The sequence below is a fragment of the Berghia stephanieae genome, chromosome 3 (genome assembly GCF_034508935.2).
Source record: "Berghia stephanieae isolate SIO BIC M18660-M18661 chromosome 3, UCSD_Bste_1.3, whole genome shotgun sequence".
Taxonomy (NCBI): Eukaryota; Metazoa; Mollusca; class Gastropoda; order Nudibranchia; family Aeolidiidae; genus Berghia; species Berghia stephanieae.
The window spans coordinates 71,328,321-71,348,804 of record NC_088362.1 but is presented as its reverse complement, the minus strand read 5'-3'; the positions used below and the strand labels follow the sequence as shown (position 1 = coordinate 71,348,804).

Sequence of the window (20,484 nt, the reverse complement as noted above, 5' to 3'; positions counted from 1 at the left end):
TTAAAACATCCACAACTTATCCTTAGCCAAGGTACATGATATGTACTAACTCTCTACAAAATACACAAAATTGAAATTTTGGAACAAAATACACAAAATTGAAATAATTTTGGAATAATTACAGACTCATTTTATGGCAACTTTTCTTCTCATAAAAAATGAATGATCTTGTCAATTCACAATCGATATTACATTACCCTTTTAAGCGAATGACATTATTCAAAATTATTCTTCGATATTAGAAAAAAACAGAAGAGAGAAATCTGAAAATAAAAGTGCTAATTTACCCCAAAAGTGTGAGTGACACTTATAACGTTTTAAATCTTAACTCCCTATAAAGCAAATGTTACTGTGATTGAAGTTCGAAGAGATGACTAACAATTTTTTTTTAATGGAATAGAATATTTTACAAAGGATCCTGTCAATCGATGGCCAGATGTGTTACAGACAATCTGAATGCTTCATATTGCAAATGTTATTGTATAATGCCTGCTGTCGACCAATAAATAAAATGTCCGTCAACAGGCCCTACAAAAAGATCCCAATTTGTGTTTTAATTGTTTCTGGTTTGGTTTTGTGTCCTTCTTTACTTAATTCTTTTTTTTTTTTTTTTTTTTGTATTTGTTTTTGTTTTCTTTTTTTATTTATTTGAATTTTGTTTTATGGGGATTTTTTGGGGGCGCGGGGATTCTTATTTTGTTTGGATGTGTTACCTGGGTGTTGGGTTTGTTGGTTTTTTTTTTTGTTGTTGTTGTTTTTTGCTTTGTCTAGACTTGATTTTTGTTTTCGGTCTTTTTTATGGTTTTGTTTTGCTTTTTTTTTTTTTTTTTTTCATTTTCGTTTGTTTGATTTTGTGTGTTTGGATTTTTTGTTATCTAATTTCAAAATTAATAATTTTCCTGGTAAATTGAACACATAAATAATTTTGAAGAATTAAAGAGCCAATAAACATTTATTCTATTTTAGCAAACAAGCAAAACCAAAGATTTTTCGTGGTATCCATTTTTTCGACAATAACTGATAACTTGCTATTGAGGTTATTTCATTCTAAGTAATTTATGTATTTATGTTGGAAAATAACAATATAAATCAGGATTTATTTTGTTTTTATGTCAATATGTCTAAAGTAGAATGGCAGCTATGAAAAATGAAAATAAAGTAAGTTATCTTTATCATAAAATAGAAAAAAAAATCCAAAATATTCTTTTTTGTGTATTTTCTTTCTATATTATTTATATCTCATTTTTGATCTACTTTTATCTCTGTGATCTTTTTTCCTTTATTTTTTATTTTATTTTTAAGTTGTTCTAACTTATATGCACATAATTACAGGTCTTTTGAACATCTGAATTTTGGGCTTGTTTTAACATTGGTCAAATTGAGTTTGTTTTGCATTTGGTTAAGGGTGTTAAAATTTCATCAATGAGACCATAACAATTTGGGTTATCAGACTTGTTAATATGTACATTCAAGTTTTAACCCATCGCATACATGATACAGTTTTACATGACTGTGACCACAATATACATAAAAACCGTTCCAGTGAATATAAGCCACCGACTCCTGTACAAAACAAAACCATGACAAAAAGAGGCATGCACCGTAAGAAAATGTGACCTGACCTGACCTGACTTTGTGATTTTTGGAGTGTTTACCTTTATAGGTTTGATCCGTGGCTCTTTCAGCCTGGGTTTGAAAAGTTCTTTTCTTCAAAGTTAAAGGTGAATAATTATTATAATTGGTTAATTGTTTGTATAAAAAAGTAGATTAATTAGCACCTTAGATTTATTATGTAAATTATTTCTGCTCCATCTCTTTCTCCTACTCATCCTCCCCCTCATCCTCCCCCTCTTTCTTCTTCTTCTTCTTCTTCTTCTTCTTCTTCTTCTTCTTCTTCTTCTTCTTCTTCTTCTTCTTCTTCTTCTTCTTCTTCTTCTTCTTCTTCTTCTTCTTCTTCTTCTTCTTCTTCTTCTTCTTCTTCTTCTTCTTCTTCTTCTTCTTCTTCTTCTTCTTCTTCTTCTTCTTCTTCTTCTTCTTCTTCTCCTTCTTTTTCTTCTTCTTCTTCTTCTTCTTCGTCTTCTTCTCCCTCTTCTTTTTCCCCTCTTCTTCTTCTTCTCATTCTTCTTCTCCTGCTCCTCCTCCTCCTTCTTCTCCTCTTCTTTTTCCTCCTCTTCCTTCTTCTCATATTCCTCCTCCCCCTCCTCCTCTTCCTGTCCAATATCCTTATGAAACAAGAAATCAACAGATTCCAAGAATCTCAACATTTTTCTACCTGTTTCAGACTTCTAAAGTCATAAACGTTTATAACCATAATTCTAAAAATACCATTTTTATACAGATGGAAACAAAACTGTACATACATGGAGTGGTGGATAAACCCACAGAAAAAAATTACAAATAAAGGGACTATCCAGGGTGTTTCATTTAGTAACAGGTTGCAATAAATCAATCGTAATAATAGCTGGGTGTTTCATTAATATTCTATTGCATTATTGTTGGTGGTGCTGTTGCATAATCTACCTGTAGAAGACGAAAGCATTACCTCTGCTCTATTTGTATTTCTAAGATTTGAAGAGACAGCAATGGCGACAGTGGTCATTCAATTTAAATGGTAAAACTAGCAAGCAATGTCATGAGCTATTTTTCTTGTAGCGGTGTGCACGCAATGACAAAACATATACAATCTGCACTATTTGTCATAATTTTGATTTAGCGTAATGCTAGAATAACAATCCCAGATTAATTTCAAACATGAATTGTTCTTCCATTATTTCTCTACCGATCAAAACCAAAAAAAAATTTTTTTAAATTGAGCATTTACATAGCGCAATATCCACTTAACGTGCTCAATGCACTTTACAAGGGGTCCCTGGTCAACAGCAACATTTAACATGTAGGACAAGACATGACGCCTGTTAGGCGATATTACAATTTTTCGGACAAAGACAACGCTGTTAACGGCCATGTATTCATTTTACACCTGAGTACGGTGAGAGAATGTGAGTAAAGAGTCTTTTCCAAGGACTCAACTATGCGCCGAGCGAGGCTCGAACCCAGGACCTTCCGATCCGAAAGCGAGTGTCATACCACTAGACCACATAGCCGCACAACCCAGTATTTACTTTAAAAAATACCGTAACAGAAATGCAATTCAGAGCATATAATAATATCTATTCTAGTGGTGAAAACAGATGCATGTTCATATCCAGGATAATAATCAAGGCCGTTATTGTTTGACTAGGGGGGTGAGGTGGCCGAGTGGTTGAGGCATAGCACTGTGACTCAGGCACTTTTATTTTTTTTTCCTTGGGCAAGATTATTAACCCCCAATTTGCTCACTTGGACAACATGTGTCATTCCTGTTGACATCAGGCATCTTGTTTGGTGAATTATCTTTATTCCCTCATGGAATAACTAGGCGATGATATCTTATGATGGAGGAAGGGCGTTATTTTTTTTAATTACTTAGTAAAAACAAAAGAAACAAAAAGCAACAGTTTGCGGTTCATGGAATGTCTCGTGAGATGTCATATGTTTTGGCTGCACGTGCATCACCCATAATACCGTTACAAAAATTACTGTGATTCATTATCTCAGTTCAATATCATGCCAGGCTGAACCAGATAAGCTGATATCTTACTTAAAGAAACTCCAAATGAATTAATCTGCTCTTTTAAATAGGAATAGCATAATTGTTCACAATACTAAGTTTCAAATTTTGCAATTACAACCAATTGCTCATTATTATTATTTTTGGCATCTGGTTTATTATGGCATAATACCGAATTGAAGAAGTGGTTGACAAATGTATTGGTAGATATCAAATATTTCTCGTCAAAATTGCATAATCTTATAATTGTTTTTCTTTTATTTATTCAAATTAAGATGCCTAACATAAAAGTTATTATGTCATTTCTCCGTGTATTAGGCTACATTTTACAAAACAAACAAAACAAGAAAAAAAAAAAGAAAGAAAAAACCCTTTAAATTAGTTATAAAGATTATTCTTACAATCTAGTGTTACAGGTTAAGAGTTTAAGTTAGACATAAAAGTATTGTTAAATCAATTATTTAAGCTTTAGACCTACAACTCATAAAAAATATAAACCAAACTTTCTAAAAACAAATTCTGAATTTTAAACAAAACGAAACAAAAATGTCATGACTGGTGCCATCTACAGGCACTCACCCAGTGTGGACTTTGGTCAGGCTGTAAGAAGGCAAGATTCGATTATGATTGGCTAAAAATATAAATGATTGCCACAAAGAAATTATAGGACAGCAATATCCTGCATTATTGTAAAGTTGTAGAGAAAGATTTTTTCATGGAAGTAAAGTTAATAATGATTATGATGAGAAAAGAAATATTGAGAAGCAATAAAAAACACTCTTATTTTATGCACACAATTCATCCAGTAAAATATATTATGAGACAACTCAGAATTGCCATGTTAATTTCTGGCAAAATATTTTATTCGGTTATACGGATTTTCCTGCTATCTGGTCTTGTTTTTTCTTTTATTTGTTTTTTTCTTTATGTTTGTTTTTTAAAGTCCGTATTCATGTATTTATTTTATTTCACTTTTTTAAATCTTTTTTTTTTTTTGGTTTTTGTTGTTTTGTTTTGGTTGAAGGAGCCATTTTAAATAATATTTATATAAGAATTCTGATTAAAATTACCAGTGTTTTGACTATGCAGGTTCATTGAATTTTGGAAATTAAGCTGTCGGTTTGGTGTGGTTTAAAATTTCTTTTAACCATTTAAGAAATTGTCATGATTTTCAAAAAAAAATTATATAAGACAAAAACGATTATCTTATGAATTTAATGATTTTTTAAAATAAATCGGAGTTGCGATTAGTTCATCGATAGAAGTGAAAGTGTTCTCACAAGAAAAAATTATCACACAAGAAGAGTAACTCTAGCAGGTCTAGTGTATGCATTTGCTTTACCTGCTCATCTCCCTTGGTGTAGATTCAATGTTGTTGAGTTGCATCTCTAACCATTTGACACTGGTAACTCCATGACGTCCCAGTGGTACAAGGGGGAGAGGGGGAAGGCGTACCTGAGAATTTGGGGTTGGGGAAGGGGTTGGGAAGTAGAAATATTTATCTCAAAATATTGTGGAGCCCCTTCATAACAAAAAAAAATTTAAATATTTAGTATGCATCCTGTACTTTGCACCGGAGGAGGGGGGGGGGGAGGGAGGGGAGGGGCAGAGAAACGATCACTGCTGTCATCATAATCCTCGTTCAGCTAAACTGAAAACGTCTTTAAAAAGACATTGTCCCTGAACCATAAACAATTCAATATAAAATCCGTTGTAATTTTTCTGTATTGTTAACAAACTCTTAATAATCAAGGGCAATGATTTGCATAACAACTGCTTAACTTGATTTAATTTATCATTATAATTCAAGATGTTAAAGAAATAAATGATTTTCTAGACCTCAATGCCATGTATTGAGTATTCTATTAATGATAAGAATATATATATATATACTAGCGGGGGTCCCAATAGCTCAGTTGGTAGAGCACTTGCTTCACAAGCAAAGGGGCTGAGATCAATCCCGGGTGCAGTCGAGATTGGTTTCTGACCCCCCTGTTCACCCAGCAGTGATTGGATAGCTGGGTCTATTAGATCTGGTAACAAGTACTTTGAGATTATCCGATTCACGCTATAGAAACCGGGATAAACCCCGGCTCCATGGGCCTGATGGCTCTGTGGGACTACTTTTTTTCTTTATATAGGCTAGCAACCTGTCTAGGAAAAGGTCACTCTAAAATAAAGCTACCACTGCCTTGTGGGAAATTACTGATAGAAAAGAGCCATGGTAGGACAGCCTTAGAAATCAGCCAGCTGAAGTCCGAGTCTTTAAGATGGAAGGCCCGGAAAATATGGAAATATGTAAAAACTGCATCTAAAAACATAAAGACATGCAACCCAACCCTAAAATAGGGAAAATGCAAGAAGACGAAAAGGAAGAATTCAACCATTTCACTGTTAATGAATGGATAACACCATGATGAGTAGCCTAAACTCAAATATTATCACGAATCTCTATAGATTCATCTGTAAAGGGTTAAAGGGTATCAATGGAAAATATGAAACTATTTACCTGGTCTAGATCTTTATCTGTGTATCTTTCACCCGTCATGCATCTCATGATTGTCCTATCTTCCTCTGACCTTTGTTGGCTGAGGGTCAACAACGGGTCATTCAAAGCTTCCGTTTTAATCTGTCAATCAACCAATCACATAAACATATTACGACAGAAGAATGGACTAGATCAACCAATCAAAATCTTGGTCTCCTTAGCCAAACTGGCCGTGTTTTCATTTATTGAACTGTTTCTTTATGTTGTGGAGTAGAGTTGTTATTTGTTTTGATTTGTTTTGTTTTTGTTTTTGTTTTGTTTTTTTTTTTTTGTTTTTTGGGGGGGGGAGGGTTTGGTTTCTTTGTTGTTGTTTTTTGTTCTTTATTTTTGGTTATATTCTCATGTTGAAATTATTTTTTTGCTTTTGTTGTTGCTGTTGTTGATGTGTCCGTTTTTCATGAAAAAAATCGATTATATATGTGACCCACGTGTCAATTTGGTATTATTTGGGAATAAACTTAATGTAAGAAAATTGAGTTGAAAGTCTAAATCATGGGAATTGGGAAATTCAAGGTTTATAAAATAAACAAAACTCGTTCTACTCAATGACAGGGTTTCTTTTAACTCAAATTATATAAGTTATCTTCTAAAATTCAGTATTAGGCGTTTATCACAAGATAATACCGTTTTGAGACAATTAGTCATATATTGCCTATTATATTCCATAATTTATGTGAAAATCAGTAGTGGATTTGATTTTTTTGAAAAGGCAATTACATCCAATGTTCATTGGTGAAAAGGGGTTTATTTGGCTTTGAATGACAGCAAATTGGCTGAAAACGTATTGTTAGTGACATGCAAGGAATTGCTAGTGTCAATAAATTTAATAAGAACGATGGTTGTGTTGTGTGTTACAATTCAAAATCCCGATAAAATGGGACATGATTACAGAGTGAGCTTAAGTGATACACTATTTACATATAAAAGTTTTTCAACTGGGAAAACATTAGATGATTAGATACTTTAATTTATTTAAAATTGTGACCAACTGCCTCGATCTGGTACTATGTCAAAGTAAGCAAGGTGCTGAAAGTGAATCTTAGGTTAAATTGATAGGGCATAAAAAAATATCAGTTTTTTGTCCTGTACGGAGCTAAACTATTCTTCTAAATAAAGCATAAACTCATCCTTAGTTGCCTTTTCGTCTCCAATTTCAATTTTCAGCATCTACACATCTCCAACATATACAATATTTCATTCGTTGGGTCACAATTCTATTTTATACTGACTAATTAAGCCATAAGTGAATTATATCAATATTTATTTGTTTCAGTATTTTTTAAAATTACAAGTAAACCCTTGCTATATGTGAGTTACCTGAATTGGAGCGGGGCGGTGCCCATTGAGAGCTTGAGCATAATATTCCTCCCTATCATCATCTTCTAAAAAGGCTTGCCCCTGAAATAAACACAGAAACCACTTAAGAGTACAAAAAAGCGAATGCAATCTTGTCAGGGACTATGTCATATTTTTGCGATATAACAAAATGGTACCATAATTAATAATGTTAACATTGCTCATTTTTACGTTGACAGCAAGCAATGTTGGAGGCATGTAAGTGGTATAGTGAGGTATTATTGTATGTTTTATTTCAAGTAAAAGATGGCTACAATTCTTGATGCATTCATAGACAAGAAAAAAAGGGATTAGTTAGTTTTGAATCTTTAGATATATTTATTTTAATAATTAAAAACAAAAACTATGAAATGGCTTTGTACATCCAAAATTCTTCACAAAGCACTCTAAAAAACATCCATTCAAAATTGAAATGATAAAGATGCTACAATCATTAAAGAAATACCCTTTTATTGACATGTTCCAGGTATTGTCTATGCATTTCTCTCTTGCGACGGTCAAGGTGAAGCCATTCTGTCCCATCGATGGCATCAAGAATCTTGCTTCTGATTGGTTCATACACTTGATCCGACCATCTTTTATGAAGCACCTCTTTCTTTCTGAGATCAACCATTTCTTTGTGTGTCAAAAAGTCGCCAATGTCCTGGAAATAAATTGTTGATAGTAAATAGAATCGCAAAGTTGTCGTCTTTTGAATCTTTGAAAAGTGTGTTACTGATTGGGGTCTTTACAGCTCAGTTAAAACAGCATTTGCATAAAGAAAGGGTTGGCCATCAATTCAGGGAGCAATTGAGAATTTGTTTGCACGCTTTGAGCACATTTAGTGGATATTTGCACTACACAAGCTCAATTTTTTTTTCTCTAAAAGGTTGAAAATACAACAATTCTTCAATATTTGCACAGTATCTTTTTGTTTCTCTCTCTATTATCTAATTTGGATTACCTTCACAAATGTTGCCTCTGTCTCCAGAAACGGTGTGTAGAGTCTTTTAGCTGCATGGCTTTCTTGGTCGGCTTTTTCCTATGATTGGACAATAGAATGTTAAGTTCAACTGAATAACCCCTTTTGTAATTCTTAATTAGAGTAAATTTATACAACATAACAACTTGCCGAGTTTTGAATAAACATATGTGGCTTCAGTGGCTCAAAGGTACTTTGTCTAGTCTTGCTATAAATTCAAGCAATGTTGGGCATTGTCAGTGACAGGATTGGTGACAAGAATCGCAGCAATTTTTCACTAGGTAAATTATCCCACAGGATTCAGGTTTGAATATGTCGGTCTATGCGTATAAACGAATGCTTGTACAAAAAGAATGCCAATCAAGCAACAGTTAATGTTTGAAATAGAAATGTGGTTCCATACAACCTGTTGGGGGAAAAAAGTGAGGAATTTCGAAGTGTAGTGAGACTTGTTTACCCCTGGAAATGTGCTATGTAAATGAAAATTCTTTATACATATACCCAATATCTATGAGCAATCAACAAGTTATTCGGACTCGATTCTGAACAGCCTAGTGTCCCATGGCAGTATAGTTTTATCGTTTGTTTTTTTATTTTAATTATTGACAAGACATAAAATTGATTAAAATTAAAGTAATAATGGTATAGCAACTATCAACAGGTAGAATAAACTCTTTTTATTTAATAAAAGAAAATCACTGACCAATTGGAAGTCCAATTAGAAATTACAAAGAAATGAGTTAACACCCTTTAAAGGGAATGAAAGTCAGTCAAAGTATCTGTGGTCTAAAGGAAAAGCTTTTCTAACAACTTTACATGACATCCAAATAAAGGCAGGAAAAGGTAATACATATTCTGATAGTGTTAAACCGATCCTTCTACAGTCTGAAGAAGAGGTATCAAACTGAGTCAGTCTGATATGGGCAAAACAGAATTTCTTCCAATCTCTTCTTCAGATTCTATCAGTCCCACCCTCTGCCAGCAGCGTGTTACCTCGGGAGACTATTTAGACTCAAGTCCGAATTGCCACTTCGCAAAATAATATCATTACTCTATTGTGATACATATAGTATGGATTGCTCTGTAAAATAAAATCAATCAACCAAAGTACACAAACTCAAACTTAACTCACTTGTAACTCTTTGATAGTTTTCTCATTGAGCCAGTCCTGTATCCTTAATGATTGCTTTGGATCAGGATTGGCAGAACTTGCTTCTGGAGCTGATGAGGCTCTGGCATCAGACTTTTTTGTATGCCTTTTAGATTTCTGAGTAATTAAGAAATTTAAGAGAAATGAGTTCAAAATGCAGTGGATATAACATACATTTTTTATTTTCATTGACCACTTTACAAGGCACTGAGCCAACATCTTTGTTACTGTTACATTTGTGATTCAAAGTTTGTACACTTTAGTATTAAGGTAGACTACAAGGTCCATCCAAAAATAAACTCGTCAGAAGATAAAGACTTTATTTTATTCTATACCTACGTAAAATGATATGCATGCTGTTTTGTTAAACCTATCTAGGAAACAGATGTTACATCAACATCTTCTCTAACCCTTGCTCTCCAAAATATCAGCTTGCCAAAAGTCTATACTGATCCAGTACTTCACAACTTTGACCCACACCGTAAAACGATTTTAAAATTGATTGGCAGTCTACAATTACAACTACAACTACAACGTTAATATTGTTACCTTATATACAAACTTCGACTTCTCCTTCTCATCTTCAGTAATGCATGATTGAAAAATATCTTTATCGTGAACTTTTACTGTGCCACTAGCACTTTTTTTATAAATCATTGAAGACATGATGTGTTGTACGCTTCCCAGCCGCTCGTACGTTTATTATTTACATCGACGCCATTTTCATGCTTTCCTACGTCGCATGGATACACAAGTAGGAATGGAGTGAATATAAAAATATTTCAATGTCAATTTTTAAAAAAATATGAGTCAAATTTAAATGACCTGAATTCTGGCGAATATATTTAGATTCCTAAATATTTTGATATTGCTATATTTTGTTAACATTGTTATAAAAATTAATCTTTACTCCGAAGGTAATTAATACTTCCTGTTTACATTGACGATGGAAAGGAAAGTAGAACTTCAGACCTATGAGACATTGAAACATTGTTGACGATAACAGAGATTAACAAGTTGAAAATAATAGGTATGTTTGATTTTAAAACTCGTTTTTGAAGTCATTAACATACTTCAATATACTATTTGCAGGCAAGGCACAAAACTTGTAATGGACGACAGAAGTAGAAGTGTCAGTCAATTGAATAACACTCGATTCCCAGACATAATATAATATTAGAAGAGCTGGGGGTTTACATCGGTACAGCAGCGAGGACCCTGCCTCCAGGTTGCTTTATTTACTGGAATGGAAACCTGGTTGCCTCCTTAGTCGTTCTTAGTTCTTACCAAAGAAGAAATAGTAAAACAAGAGAGAGAGAGAGAGAGAGAGAGAGAGAGAGAGAGAGAGAGAGAGAGAGGAGGAGGGTCTCTAATTGACAGGTGTTAGATAGGCTTGTTTCAAAACAACTGAATTTGAATTCTTAGTGAATCATTTTTTTATGTTTTGTTTGTTGTTTTTTTTTTTTTTTTTGTTTTGTTTGTTTTGTTTTGTTTTTTGTCTTGTTTTTGTTTTGTTTTTTGTTTTTTGTTTTTTTGTTGTTTTTTTTTTTGTTGTTTTTTTTTCCCTTTTTTTCTGTATTTTGTATCAAAGTACTCATTTCATGCCGTAATCACTATTCGCAGTAGCAGAAGTGCTCTCCCGTCTCTGAAAATTAGTATTTGTCCCCTCACTGAACACAACACTGTATTTTATGTTCAAAATGACGTGTTGTCGAATGGCTTGAAGTTGAATGAGTGTGATAGTTTGAGAAAGAAAGAAAAGGAGGGATGATTGAAACATTTTGTGTGACTGAGAATTGAGATTTTGAACGTTTCAACTTTTCCTGCAAGTCTGAAACTTGACAAGATCGTGTTTTGTTTTGGTTTTGTTACCACTACTACCACAGCAACCTCCACATCGTTATCAAAACTATATCAACTACCACCACCTTTACACCATCATCCTCCTCGTTATCATCGCTACCACCGCCACTACTAAAACCACAACCATCACATCATCATCATTAATACCGCATCGTTATCAAAACTGCAACAACCGCCACCACCGTTACATCATCATCATTATCCTAATAGTCATCATCACTATTTACCACTACTACATCATCACCACCGCCACTACAATCACAACCATCACATCAACACCACCATCACTACACAACAACAGACACATCGTCACCATCAACGAAACGCAAAATAATAATACAGTGGAACCTCCCGATTACCACACCTCCGAATAACGACAACCTCCTGATAACGACCCTTGGTCCTGATTTTTTGTCTATTTAAGATCAGAAAAAAAAAAACCTCCAAATAACAACGCACTTTTTGATAAAACCGAATAACGACAGCATTTTGGCGATTTTAGGCAGTTTTCGTAGATATCTGATACTAAAAATACCGAGTACTCAAAAGTTTATAAAAACGATTCCTGCTTGAACCAATGAGAAAGCTTTTTTTGACGAATCTTGGCTGATATGCATTAATAAAAACCAAGGTATAAATGTAAGTGTAAGCAAGTAAACACAAAATCTTGGAAAATGTGATATTATGTGGTGATAGTAGTAGTAGTAGTAGTAGTAGTAGTAGTAGTAGTAGTAGTAGTAGTAGTAGTAGTAGTAGTAGTAGTAGTAGTAGTAGTAGAAGTAGTAGTAGTATAGTAGTAGTAGTATATTAGTAGTATAGTAGTAGTAGTAGTAGTAGTATAGTAGTAGTAGTATAGTAGTAGTAGTAGTATAGTAGTAGTAGTAGTAGTAGTATAGTAGTAGTAGTAGTAGTATAGTAGTAGTAGTAGTAGTAGTAGTAGTAGTAGTGTTTTTGTGGTAGGAGGAATTTTGTTTGTTTTAAAGGATTTTACAGCGCCTGTGACACATCTTTGTCATATCAGCGCCAGTAAAAAGGAAGAAAATTGGATAGTAAAAAACATTCTAGATTTACAATTGAAATGACATAAGAAAAAGTAAGACAAAGGGGAATGGTTTAAATAGGGAACAGATGTAGATTCCAGGAGGACACTATCAGTGTACTCAGTTCAGATCACCTAAAAGTCTCATCCAGACACACGCATAAGAACCCTCTAAGAGGAATACACTACAATGTTTTGTTTGTTTTGTCAATGTTAATAAAAACTGGTCCCGCAGGCCCACGCCCCACTTTGTCCGCCATCTTGGAAACCTCTAAATAACGACACCTTCGGATAACGACATAAAAACTCGGTCCCGTGGCATGTTGTTATCGGGAGGTTCCCTGTAGTAATACAGTCAACTCCGCTTAATCACAAACCCTCAAGAGTTCGTGTTAGTGTGTCATTTAAGCGGAATGTGCGATTAAGTGGAGAAATCCCAGCTGTCATGTGCCATTCATGTAGGACCTTTGCTTCTAGGTTTTCTACGGGCTTGGAACCATCATGGTCAAGACATAGCCTCATTAGAATGTTTGTGGGGGGTTTTTTGTCTTGGTTTGGGGGGGGGGGGGGGATTTTTTGGTTATTTTTTATCATGTTTCATCGGCACCACAATGTGATATTATTGTTTTTAAGAACAGTACATTGAAAACATTGATTGCTTTCTATTCTGTGCAAACTATTTATAAACCGTTGTCTCCAGTCAAGCGTTCTTCTTGGATGTAGCGGCATAGTTTGTCCACCATGTCAAGTTTACAGTGTTTGTCAGGGGTGGTTTGTCGTATTCCTATGACTCATTCTGATCTTTTTTTATCCAGTTGTTGTCTTTTGTGTGGCTGAACGGAGCTCAGTAGCTCCTGAGATGTCGGCTCATCATTGATGGGTATATTGTTGTCCATTATAACGAATTGATCCAATGCTTCGGCCAAAAAGTTGTTGGAACGGGAACAGCATCATTGATTTCATATGGCTGTTGGTTGTCACTCCAACAGCAGGTGTAGCAATTGAGCAGAGATGTTATGCGATTATGTGGAGCGATTATATAGAAAAAAATCCGGTTTTCTGCAGTGTGTAGCATATAAGCGAAGTGTGCGATTAACAGATGTGCGATTAAACGGAGTGAACTGTAGTAATGAATTTTTTAAAATAATAAATAAATAAATTTAAAAAACAATAACAAACACAAACAAAAAATTAGTAAATAATAATGATAATGATAATAATAATAATAATAATAATAATAATAATAATAATAATAAATAATAATAATATAATAATAATAATGATGATGATAATGATAATAATAATAATAATAATAATAATAATAATAATGATAATAATAATGTAGTTTATATATATATTGCTCCCAATCCTCTATACAATAAAGCTTTAAGCTTGTAGGCTACTACTGCAACTGAAATTAATGATATCTACTATTTGCAGTTCTACTGCGAATAACGAATATGAACACCATCTACTATTTGCAGTACTATTGCGAATGGAGGAGATCACTATTCGCAGTACTACTGTTTGTTTATTTCTTCAAAGTTCGATTAAATTATCCATCTAAAATTCATTTTAAAATATTCTTGCTACATTTTTAATAGTTCTTGTTCCAACATGATAAACAAACAAATGATCAGAAATATTGGCCACATTTATAGATTTATAATGTATAAAAACTTGTTGGCCATTGCCTCCAGGTAAACAAAGCAAGATAATGACAGGGACCCTGCTGCAGTACCAAGGACCAGATGCCCAAACAAAAATAATAAATTAAAAAATCTTGAGTGACATATTCAAAATTATAGAGTAAGAGAGTTATAATGGTTTAACCAACATTACTCTACAGTCGCAATGGTGAAAATTAAATAAATGGTATATAACAGTGCCTGAATAGAGAATAAAAATATCATGGTATCAGAGAGCCAAACTTGACACCCAACGCATGGCTGAGAGAGTTACCTAGCAAACGCTTCTTTTTCTTTACATTCCAAGATTTTTATACAGAGAGGACGTGACAAATATTTCTCTGTTGTCGATCCGGGTTTTTAGTCATGTATTTATGTTTTCCTTTTTTATGTTGTTACATGAAGAAGTGTTTTGAGCCTGAAACGTTCAGTGTTTAGTATTTTGTTCTTTCTTGAAGCTGTTATATTCTGTTTTGTTTATTACTTTTTACATAGAAGTATCACTCAGTGAGCAGAGATTAGCACTCGCCACTGATTTCATCCTGGATTTTAGCTCTCTGACAGTTATATTTTCACTAGACAAAATAACACTAACCATCAACGAAACGCAAAATAATAATAGTAATACAGTCAACTCCGCTTAATCACACACCCTCAAGAGTTCGTGTTAGTGTGTCATTTAAGCGGAATGTGCGATTAAGCGGAGAAGTCCCAGCTGTCTAAGACTGAATAGTGCTTTTTGCACTTTTGTCATTTAAGCATGGTCTCCAAAACGTCTCAGTGTAAACTTATTTATTCAGGTATGAGGCGAGAAAAGTGGATAGAGTGACAAGAAATAGAGCACAATGACAAATGACATGAGTATCAAAAACGTCTACAAGCGATTGATGGTACAAAAAAGCCTAAAACGGGATTTTTTTATGAAAGCCAATGCATTTTTAAAATTTGGTAAAGGAATGCTCACAGTCACAGTATTAGAATGTCATTTGAAAGGAATAATCTATATTTGTAACATTAGGACAATATAAATAGTGGTACACTACCCTCACCGACCCATACTCACACACACACACACACACACACACACACATATATATATATGCACATACACATACAAACACACTCACAGTACAGACACAGTACACACATATAAAACACTATTGACTGGAGTTCCAGTTTGAATATGGTAATTATCATGCCCTTTTTGTTTGGGGCAAAACCCAATCTTTTCTCATAGCATATTACCAATAATATGATGAGGCATCCCTGCTATGCTTTGTGAAAATATTAAAGAATTCAAGAAATATTTTTCTCCCACATGCATCTGGTTTTACTAAAAATGGATTTTGTCGCCCAATATCTGTACTACAATAATAATTGAAATGAGGTATTTCGATGTCGGAAACATTTTCAGACGTTGGTGTAAATAGGATCAATCTTGATGAGAAATAACATGTTTGAGACAATTGGAGGGATTTCATAAAAGTATTCGTGAACTCTTGCATTTTAAATTTTGAACTTGTTCCCAACGTGTGCCCCTAATGTTGTACAGAGGTATTGGGAGTATATTCAAAATTCCAAACACAAGTTTTCAAAAAGCCTATTTAAGATTGAGTTGATAAATCCTTCTATTTTTTAAATGATTCAATGTGACTTTTGGGACAATACACCTTATCAGGCTCTCCTCTCCGTCTATTATTAGAACTGTATTTCACAACAGTATCTGTTTGTGTTAGGGTTTTGTTTTGTTTGTTTGTTTGTTTTTGATTGTTGTTGTTTTTGTTTTGTTTTGTTTTTTTTTGTTTTTTTATTTTTTTTGTTTGCGAGTTTTTTTTTGTTTTTTGTTTTTTGTTTTGTTTTTTTTGTTTTTTTTTTTTTGTTTGTTTTTTTTGTTTTTAGTTGTTTTTTTTTTGTTTTTGTTTTTTTTTTTTTTTTTTTGGGGGGGGGGGGGTTGGGTTTGATCCCGAAAAAGGAAACTACTTATTTAGTAGCTGAATGATCAATGCATTAATTAGAATTTTACAGTCAATGTAAAGTGGCAATCACAAGGGAGTGAATGTTGCTTAAATATTGACTAAAAAAATTTTTTTAATGGATTGTTTCCCTTACTTTTATCATACATTTTGTCATTCCCCTATTATCCTTATTATTATCATTATTACTTTATTATTATTATATTATTATATATTATTATTATTATTATTATTATTATTATTATTATTATTATTATTATTAATTATTATTATTATTATTATTATTATTATTATTATTATTATTATTTTATTATTATTATTATTATTATTATTATTATTATTATTATTATAGTTTTTCCCGGTCAAATGTCAACATTGTGAACTTTAGAATCCACATTGCAAATGGATATAATGTCATTGCTACGTCACACAAGTGCTCTAGCAAGTTCAAATGTCAGCGTAGAATACTCATATTATTATGTCAATGAATGCAATTTCAAATTTCAAAATGAAGGTTCAAATGTCCAACTAGATTAATTCGTAACGATGAATGTTTTCCATCAACCATGCAGCGTAATTTCAATGGTGATGTTTAGTTTCATCAGAATTTCTTTCTATCGGTGAGTCTTCAAGCTTCTTCATCAATATTAACTACTGTTCATAAGGCATTTTGCCAGCGTTGTCCTCGATATCTGGGACTCATCAGGTTGTCTTGTACGCAGTTCCTGATTGATTTGATTAACGTAAAAGCTGGATGTTCATTAATGATGTTGATTATGATTTGTTTCAGCATATCGTTAACATTTTTTTTTTGTATTGTTTGTCTCCACGACGTAATGGCGCAGTACCATCATTATTCATCCCATTTTTTACAATTTTGTAGGAAGTATTTCTTTGTATGTTCAGCAAACGAGCAATCTCTATAACCTCTTTGAAATGGATCATAAAACCTTGTTTTGTCTTCAAGCGAACCCTTGGTGTAGTTAATCATTATTAAATATCTCAATAGTCATATTATTATTATTATTATTATTATTATTATTATTATTATTATTATTATTATTATTATTATTATTATTATTATTATTATTATTATTAATTATTATTATTATTATTATTATTTATTATTATTATTATTTATTATTATTATTATTATTATTATTATTATTATTATTATTATTATTATTATTATTATTATTATTATTATTATTATTATTATTATTATTGTTAATATTATTGTTATAATTATTGTTATTATCTAAAAAAAAATAGCTGTCAGATTGACAGACAAGTGCTCAAGCCATTTGTTTATTTTATTTTATTGATGAAAACCAACGGTGAGGTAAAACGTTCAGCGTTAAATGGTTAACGGAGACGAAAGATGTAAACGTTTATGTTTTTCCCATTCGTATCTGTTAATACAGTGGAATCGAAATGTTACCTTATTATTGTTCTTTACTTTCTACGGCTTCAAGTGTTTAATTTACATATTATTTTATTGTTTTTATACATTGTGCTTTTTTACATTTTCAGATTCACTAAATTGCAAAGATCACCATTTATCTTCGGTCTTTTGTGGTAAGTATATTACACTTACTTTTTATTATTATTATTTTAAAACAAATAAGAAAAAAATAGAAATTGATAAAGGATTGTTGAAAGTGTCATATAATGAACTTTGGTGTTTGGTGATATCATTGAATTTGTAGTGATACCAAACCATAGTAAATTGGAAGACAACACAGGATTCAAATTATAGTTCGTACATAGTTTCTTACACTGGGATCTTCTGTTTCCAAAGCAATTAACTTTTTAACTTGAGCTTTTATATAGAGCAATATCCACTAAGCGTGCTCAAAGCGCTTTACAAGGAGTCCCTGACCAACTGCAACATGTGACATATAGAACGAGACATGACGCCTGTTAGGCAATATTACATTTTATGCGACTGAGACAACGCTGTTAAAACAGCCAGGTACTCATTTTACACCTGAGTACGGTGAGAGAATTTGAGTAAAGAACCTTTTCCAAGGACTCAACTATGCGTTGAGCGAGGCTGGAACTCAGGACCTTCCAATCCGAAAGCGAGTGTCATACCACAAGATCACATAGCCACACAAATGTATTTCTTGTTTCAGTGGCATTACACAGATTGTAAAAAAAAATGCTTGCAGCCTCTTTGATAGGACGCTGGGCTTTTGGAGGTTGTCTTCCACCAAATCTTACATAGATCTAGCTATTTTATCACTTATTGAGAGACTTCTTTTCTAAAAATAATTTAATTACCAATATTCGGCGGTTTTAATCATTCTATATCGTCATTGTAGGTTAAAAAACAACATTTATGGTGAAAAATTTTAATTATCTGTGTTGATCCCCATTTTGCGACCTAATTTGGGGGTCTGACATAAAAAAATATAACAATCTCGTGGCAAACGTTCCACAAAAACTAATGAAGGAATGACCTCCATATTCTTCCCTCTTGTCAACATTGTACCATAGTGTGTCACCATAGAGAGATTTTACGGCTTTAGCTTATGAAATTTTTATTAGAACATTACAAAGTTGAGAATCAAAATGTTATGACAAAATTGATGTTAAAAATTCAGAATTAGGATTATAATTCAAAATTCACATATCTTATCAAAAAAATCTCTCTCTGGTGACACAATACATTATCTCTGTGATAACTGTGGAAAATTTCAGACAATTTCATTCATTGAATAGATTCTGAGAAACGTTTGACACAATATCCCATACCCTTAGAAAAATGACATATTGAGAAAATAGCAAAATAGCTTCCCTTTTTTCACACTTTTCTTACTATCTGTACCATTTTGGACTCTGTTTCGCGTGCCTTTATAGTCTATTTTAAGAATTTGGACTTCACTTATATTATTTCTAGGATAATAAAATATTATTTTCCACCAAAATCTCAAAATCAATTTTTCGAAGGATTTTCCTAATAATTAGACCCAAACCGCCCCTTAAGTCTGCCACTCTAAAAGTCTATAAGGAAATAAACAATTGGAGAGCAAGGTGGACGATAAAAATCTGAAAAGTTGAAAATTTGACAGTGCCAGACAAAAATAGAAAGACAAACAAAAGAAAAATCAGCCTTTCTCGACTGGGATCCTACGAGGAAAGTTCAATCGTCAGTTAAGGAAGGCGGATTGGTTTTTGCTGTTTTAAACTCAATTATTTATTTATTTATTTATTTATTTATTTATTTATTTATTTATTTATTTATTTATTTATTTATTTATGGTGGTTGGTTTTCTTGGATTAAAAAAAAATATACTTTTTAATTTTTCATTTCTTTATTTTCTTTTTTATAATCATAATAATAATTATCATCATCATCACCATCATCATCATCATCATCATCATCATCATCATCATCATCATCATCATTATTATTATTATTATTATTATTATTATTATTATTATTATTATTATTATTATTATTTTTTTTATTATTTTTGTTATTATTATTATTTTATTGTTATTATTATTATTATTATTATTATTATTATTATTATTATTATTATTATTATTATTATTATTATTATTATTATTATTGGTATGTTTCTTTCTACTTTGTCTAGCACTGTGACATTCACACCTGTTCAAATTGTAAAAGCAGATAAGTGACAGAGAAAATGTGCCTGACAGTTAGTGCCCCATTTATTAGTCAACCCCCGTTCCCCACCAATCCAAAGAATGCCCTTCGCACACCTCAACCTCCCCCCTTCCCTCCCCCCCCCCCCCCCCCCCCCCCCTCCCCTTTTCTTACGTCCACCAGCCATTAGGTGTATCGATCCTGATTCTAAAATAAACACGATTCATTGACAGATTGATATGCGGTCTCTAATCAACACAGACCACTTTCTACGTTTGTGTGTGTGTGTGTGTGTGTGTGTGTGTGTGTGTGTGTGTTATCTATACAGTCATTTCTTGGTTGAAACGACTATTGCTATCACATTCAATGTGTTCAATTGTGAATTCAAGTGGTTTCTTAATTTTCTCTTTCAAATGTGTTTATCTACCTGGTAATAACTTTCCTCGTTCATGACAAGTTTATTTGATCTTCTATTTATCGAAGGATTATTCTCATTACGTTTTTATACGCTATTTTGTAACTGGAATGTTTTGAAATTATAAAATATATAATTACAATGGCTTCAGCGATAAATTGGAATTAAAGAAACTGCAAGGAACATTTAATTTTAGACGAGTTTTCTTCTTCAGCGTCCAACGTGCTGAAGTGGAAAAGAACACGTACACATAGAAACT

General features: G+C 32.6%; 2 protein-coding genes across 3 annotated transcripts in view; one reads left to right on the top strand and one right to left on the bottom strand.

Annotated features, from left to right (window-relative positions):
* LOC144968376 (protein FAM228B-like) overlaps positions 1 to 10,378 on the bottom strand; it is a 22,366-nt gene extending 11,988 nt beyond the window's left edge. The window contains exons 1-8 of one of the 2 annotated variants that reach the window (XM_078906660.1): positions 10,175 to 10,372; positions 9,608 to 9,742; positions 8,458 to 8,535; positions 7,960 to 8,157; positions 7,476 to 7,556; positions 6,120 to 6,239; positions 4,953 to 5,065; positions 4,190 to 4,210 (exon numbers count right to left, since the gene is read on the bottom strand). In XM_078906660.1, the coding sequence (XP_078762786.1) occupies positions 4,190 to 4,210; positions 4,953 to 5,065; positions 6,120 to 6,239; positions 7,476 to 7,556; positions 7,960 to 8,157; positions 8,458 to 8,535; positions 9,608 to 9,742; positions 10,175 to 10,291 (863 nt within the window). In that variant the 5' untranslated portion in view covers positions 10,292 to 10,372. Of the gene's footprint in view, positions 1 to 4,189; positions 4,211 to 4,952; positions 5,066 to 6,119; positions 6,240 to 7,475; positions 7,557 to 7,959; positions 8,158 to 8,457; positions 8,536 to 9,607; positions 9,743 to 10,174 lie in introns of both variants that reach the window. The other variant, XM_078906661.1, reaches the window with a different exon arrangement.
* Positions 10,379 to 10,562: 184 nt separating this feature from the next.
* Positions 10,563 to 20,484, top strand: part of LOC144968375 (profilin-4-like) — a 69,940-nt gene continuing 60,018 nt past the window's right edge. Inside the window, exons 1-2 of the mRNA XM_078906659.1 lie at positions 10,563 to 10,655; positions 17,722 to 17,766. The gene's annotated coding sequence lies outside the window, so the exon portion shown is untranslated. The remainder of the gene's footprint in view (positions 10,656 to 17,721; positions 17,767 to 20,484) is intronic.